Genomic DNA, 6,353 nt, shown 5'->3' on the forward strand with positions numbered 1-6,353 from the left:
GGGTGTTGTTCATTGCCAATGACAATAAAAGATATATATCCCGAACATTGACCGACACATATTAAAATAATGATAAGGTCACCGTGGAAACCAGCTCCATAATAACCCTACACAGGCTAATTGGCTACATGTAATCAATATTATACGGGCGGTTGTTACTTTTTGTCGAACGACTGAATTCGCCTTGTTCCAAAACTATACACGTGTAATGGGGCAACATTTATACTGAATATATATATATATGTTTCGGAAAACGTCTAGTGAGTTTAATCTGTTCTCATTTCTATTGACAGTGCTGAATATATTGATATTTGCCCCGCTAATCCCGTAATGTATAGACTCCTATTATAGGGGGTGGGGTTGTATATACAAATCCCATTTCTGGACAACGGTAATAATTTGAGAACGGCAAGTGCTAAACAAATCATAAAGAATTGCGTTTATTGTTGGATGATGCTCCGTGGGTCAATCCACACAGTCAGGCCTTCACCCACAGGTGATCTGGCCAATAAAAAGACGAAGCACACTATTCTGTTTTTCTATTCAGGCTTTCTGGAAAGTGCTCACATATTTTCAACGCTTACGAGTCGTGTTAAATACGAGAGACAGTTATTTTAAATAGGGCAACAAACATGAATGACACCACGCAACTGTCCCATAATTCAGTGCGCTCATTAATACCACTGAGCGGAGTTCAGTAAAGCTGGCGACAGATGCATAATGAGGTAATATACATTTTTTACTCAATTTACTAAAAATGTAACTATAGTAACATATACATATCCACCGACTCAAAAAATTGCTTGTGATATTCCATTTTATTACGATTAAGGGATTGAATAGAGAACAAAACATTTATTTTCACTGGAAATTTATTTCACTATTCAAGTTGATTAAGTGTTTCCACATGTCGAAGAAACTCGGTTTAAACACTTTGACAGGCTTTCACTTATGAGTGACGTGTGTCATTCAAAGACACGGATTCGTTGGTAAATATTAACTGTGGGGCGAATGAACAACCGAAAACAGTTCGGCGCAAAAAATAAACAAAACAAACAAAAAACAGAACAGAACAAATAACAAGATACATATTTCATAAAAGGTAAATATTTAGATATTACTTTCGTTATTTGTACATTTAATAATACCAATACAATATTAGATACAATACTCCTAAACTCAACTCTCTGAATGACCTACGAACAAAGGACCGTGTGGCCGCACGTTAGAAAAAAAAGAAAGAGCGAACACAAGAATTTCAAAATGAAAAAGCAAATATATATTTATTTTGTTGCCCATCACGTGTCTTGCGTGATATAATAATAAATAAAATCAAACCACTTAAATATAAGAGAAGAGAAACACACACCCCCATTGTACTGGTTCTTGTACGCAACATACATTTGGGCAAGGCAACAATAACAGTTGTGTTTCTATAGGCATAATATAAATAAATTAAATTGAAGTAAATATCTTCCGTCTTCCTCAGCTCCCATCTCACACTGAGTATTCATAACGGTGTGGTGAATGCTATAATTACTTCGTTAGTCTGAACAACGCATTTTTGTTCTTCAAACTTTGAACTGTACGAATTTTCGTTAAATTCCTAAATAAATAATGCATGTATTGGTAAATATACGACATGCCCACCAGTGTACCCTCTACGCCAATATGGCGCGCCCCTGACGCACACACATTTGCTCTGTCGCAACTACTTGTGTGTCATTGACGCTACAGAAAATCATACATCGATATAGCGAATTTGAAAAATACCTTATGAATTTTGTAAAATGAAGTTGCTATTTTGTAGATGAAATCAGGGGCCACAAAATTGTGCTGTGTACCACATATACATTCACATACAATTTTATTTCCTAAAGATTGACCTCCCAATCTGTCAAGAATCTGATTTTTTGGAGATTTCCAGAAAATTACTCTTGTTAGAGGGCACATTGGTCTCCATGTGTATTCACAGTATTAGCTAATCAACTGTAATGAACACATCGAATACTTCTTAATGCTGTTTCGTAGTACTTTCTCATGCATGAACAGTACGGACTTCGTTCTTAGAATCAACAGTGCTACCCTTTCCACTGTCCGGAGATCTCGTCCCTTGCAATGGTAATGGTGTTGAACTATTGGAATAACCATATTGTGAGTTATTGTGTCTATAATTTGATATATAAACGCCTTTCCGACTAGACAGCTTGCGGTAACCGCCTTCACCGTCCCCTGCGTCAGCTATGTAACGCGGTCCGCAACACGCACAACCTCGACATCCAGCGAACAGACCTCTCAAGCAGTTTCGGCTTTTTCGTGTGCACAGTTCACAAGGTCCGCCCAGACTTTTGTGTCTACATACGCAGCACACCCACTGCACATACCCAGGCCTCCAGCAACACCAGTACATAAGAAAGGGTAAAGTGGCAGCAACTATAGCTAGGGCAATCCACAATGGAATCAAATCAACGTAGTCATCTGAATACAAATTAAGAAACACAAGTATTTTAACCGTGATATACAGCAAGAGCAATGAACGAATACGACAATTGTATTTGTTTACTCCGAGATAATTTCAAAACTGAATTAATTAATCCGCTGCATCAGCACACCCATCCATTTCTGTTATTTATCGCAAATTAAATCACGCCGTTTTACGCAATGGTAAAAACCGGAGACGATGACTGAGTAGCATGATGTATATTTCCCATGCATACTTACAAGGGCAACTTAATGGATCGTTCTTCGACTGGTCGCTATAATCTTGGTTACCACAGCTTGATATGTTGGGACTAAGACATGTCATTTGTGTGGAAATACACAGTTTACTGGTTTCACAGTGAAAATCATCAGTTGCACTGGGACAAATCCCAAGAACGGTCTCTGTAAGAAGTAAAGAAAAGAAATATCAGAGATACAAGCTTACGTGGCACAAATGATCTATACATTAAGAGACACAGGACGAGTCGCGTACATGTTGATCATCAGTGTTTTTCATGTCTTACAACATTACGATCAGGCGGTAACTATTTTTGACCGATTGCGGAATTTGTCTCCATGGAAACTCAGAACAATTTGAATATATACGCGCTACAACTGATAGAGGGCAATCATAGTTTACAGCGCCGCAGTCCCAACACATCGTGGCAGTCGTCATGCTACGTGGCTTTCGTCACATAGCGCCACAGTTCGAATTTCATGAAAATAATTAAAAAGGAACGTATTTTACTCGCGGTGCGTGCGTCACATGAGACCCGCATCGAACACGATGTGGTCCGACGAATAGTATGGTGCTTGAATCCATTTTCGTACTCACCGCCTCTATAAGCCGTTAACACAGCACGAAAGTCTAGCACAGTACTATTGCCGTCAATTTCCACTTCGATAGTAACGCTATCACCTGTCGTCATCGTCAGACTCGGTCGATCAGAGCCACATAGTGGTCCTTTGAGTAGAGCGTCTGACGAAGACATTCCATCGTAAATATTCATAAATGCTGTGGTACAGCTACCCGTGTCCATATAACGCACACCTACATCAAACCAATGAAACTCCACCTGGACGTTTGTGTAAGGCACTGAAGCTCTGAAGGTGTAACTGCATATTAGTGATCGGTTGAAGAAATCGTATTCACCAGCTTTGCCATGTGAATCCAATAGCATGCCGTAATCGGTTTTCGTACGGCCGCATTTGTTTACGAATAAATCTGTATGAGAAATATAAGAAAAAGTGATTACAACTTTAGTCCGCAATCTGAAAGTGACGACATAGTAAATACTGTCACCGCGAATGTAGACTCTTTTGTTGGGGTCATAGTTGAGAATATTTCAAAGCAAGCCCATACTCTCTTAAACAGTACACAGCGTTGCAAACTGTCGTTGGCATTTTGTAAGGGACATCATACCCGAGCCTTTTGGTCTCCAGTGGGTAAATGTTTGCGAACACGGGCTTTCTGACATAACTACTAAGCTTCAACGACCCGGATGATTTATCAGGGGGGAATTCTTTCTCCACGGGGTTCTCCACACGTGTCAGGGGGGAATCTCGTCTCGTCTCTCTATCGCGTCCCCTTGAGGTATGGGATTGGGAAAATCAGTTAAGCTTTACAGTCAAGTAAGACTCACACAACGAAATACGTTTCAGCTCTCGTCTTAGTCGGTCAATCGAGCACTCTATAAGACACAGCGCCCTGGGGAAAAATCCCAAAGACTATCGCAAGGCTGACTCAAGACTCTCTTAGACTGCGTCAACACTCGCCCAAAGCTCTCCAGGACTGCGTCTGTTCTGCTGTACTCCCCAAGACCAACTAAACAACTTTATTCATTTTCAAAACTCTAACCAATTACAAAGCAGTAAAAAGACTCTAGGGCGTAACCTTCAATCATAAAGCCAATCACACTAAGTACTGAATACGTCATATCTTTTGATTAATGTTCACTACATTAATAACTACGGATACCAACTGTCAGAAAGAGTAGTCTGAATAGCGACGGTTATTTCGTAATTAGTTCCAAATCACTGAGTCGAGTTCCGTCCAAAACTTCAAATAGGCCTAAACGATGACAGACATAACACAGCAATTCGCTAATAATCAGCTAATTAAGTCGGACAACAGATACACAAAAACAAATTCATGACAGATTACTTGTTTTATGTAAAGTCCCATGTATCAGTCATGACAACTAGCTTCGTGATACGAATCGCATATTGCCTACTACTCCACGTGCTGTTAACTGTCAATTTTCATTTTCTATGTTCTGCGTTCGTAGACATGTGTATGGCGGTTAGAAAAGCATGAATATGAATTCAGCTTAACTTACCACATGTATACATGGAACTTGTATTGTCTTTTTTTAAAAAAACGTGTTATTGTAAATACTTTTTTAATTTGTACAATGGGCTCTGTACTGAAATAAATAATAATAATAATGGAAGAGTACGAGCACTTTTAAAGTAAAGTAGAACTAGGCTGGGTAAAAGAGGGGCGTATTTTCAGAGTTTTATTATATGCTCTTTTGAAAGAATCTCTTTTTGTGATTAACGCCATTCTTTTTGACTCCGGCATTCACACTTTCAAGTATTTTTGTAAACGAATTAGGTCACCAAATGCTGAAAATAGATGAACCATCGTTACAGAGCACAGGAGCCTAAACTGTGGTCCCTCATTCCACTCAGCGTCTGCACCACAGATAAAACTACATATGATCACGGTTTCTAGTAACCGTGATATGATTGAGAAAATAAGTACGATTAGCCTCAGTAGATATAAAATGACGTCATACCTTGCTCAATACTATTACTCGTTGCAGCACTGGCCAAGTCAACAATAAAGAGGTACACGATCCATCGGAACGCTAATTCGTACATTGCGCCGTATCACTGTGATCATCTATAGTTTGAGCAAACGGTATCAGTCTCTTTGATATAAACAACACGCGGTGCAGAGGGAGAAGTGATTATACGGCTTTGCCTTTATAGTCACCCTTATTCATTGCTAGACAAATTTGTATTGAAAGTGTCACATACGTATAACAGTATGTATTACTACGCGCGACAAGAAAAAGTCCTCGTATATCTTTCTGTACAAATAATATACTAAGTATTACTGACACGTCATTCGCTTGTTGTTAAAATATGTAAATGCGTATGAAGGGGCAAAGTTCCGGAATAAATGTAATTTAATTTTATATTGTTATGGAAAGAAAAACAAATACAAAACAACAACTTTCCATGTTTACCGTATGAACAAACACAGCAAGCTATAGAACTCGTCTAGTCATGGCCTGGAGTCTTACAGTAAAATAATTTGCACGCTGGAATAGTTTAGGACGTTGGCGTGAACGGTCGTCGTCAAGAGTTTCCACGACAACGCTTCGTTTACCCTATCAATAAACTTAAACAATGTGAGACAGTATAATATAATATAAACTTTAACCTTTTTGTAGCCTTCAATCCCTCTAAATGACGTCAGTACACAAGAAAACATGCTATACGTTGCATAACAGATAGGCATAGCAACGACTGGTGTTGACTATCTCCACTATAACAAACATGTTACTGCACGGGAGGAAGGACTCACTGGGTTTAATTTTAGCGGATTTGATGTTGCAGATATATCCACCAGATTTTTATTCACTTGTTTGTGAAGGATACAGTTCTTTTTATTGTTAAAAAATATTGCAGACTAATTTATGTGATAAAAAATCTAATAATAAGTAAGCCCTGTACAGTACCCTGATATTATAAGCATTCCAAGAATCAGACGAAGCGTGATGAGTTAACCAGCCTTGAAGAATACTACATATTTAATTGGAACACCAATAATACAATAATGACGCTCTCCGTTATGCTCA

At 38.7% G+C, this 6,353-nt stretch overlaps 1 protein-coding gene across 1 annotated transcript; it reads right to left on the reverse strand.

The window, feature by feature from the left end:
* Positions 1–1,906: 1,906 nt before the first annotated feature.
* LOC100373498 (uncharacterized) lies at positions 1,907–5,471 on the reverse strand. The gene is made up of 4 exons (XM_002742260.2): positions 5,283–5,471; positions 3,317–3,706; positions 2,722–2,883; positions 1,907–2,478 (listed from the first exon to the last, which is right to left on the reverse strand). Exons 1-4 carry the CDS (start codon positions 5,365–5,367, stop codon positions 2,039–2,041), a joined length of 1,077 nt encoding a protein of 358 aa, XP_002742306.1. The 5' UTR covers positions 5,368–5,471; the 3' UTR covers positions 1,907–2,038.
* Positions 5,472–6,353: the final 882 nt, after the last annotated feature.

The sequence above is a fragment of the Saccoglossus kowalevskii genome, chromosome 6 (assembly GCF_978046115.1).
Source record: "Saccoglossus kowalevskii chromosome 6, keSacKowa6.1, whole genome shotgun sequence".
Taxonomy (NCBI): Eukaryota; Metazoa; Hemichordata; class Enteropneusta; family Harrimaniidae; genus Saccoglossus; species Saccoglossus kowalevskii.

Bases quoted from the DNA above. Each gene is read 5' to 3' on its own strand.
- LOC100373498 (XM_002742260.2), bottom strand. From the start codon at position 5,367: ATGTACGAATTAGCGTTCCGATGGATCGTGTACCTCTTTATTGTTGAC. The intron at 2,884-3,316 runs GTGAGTACGAAA...TACTTCTTACAG, and splicing joins GTTAACGGCTTATAGAGGCG to AGACCGTTCTTGGGATTTGT. The intron at 2,479-2,721 runs GTAAGTATGCAT...ATTTGTATTCAG, and splicing joins CGATCCATTAAGTTGCCCTT to ATGACTACGTTGATTTGATT.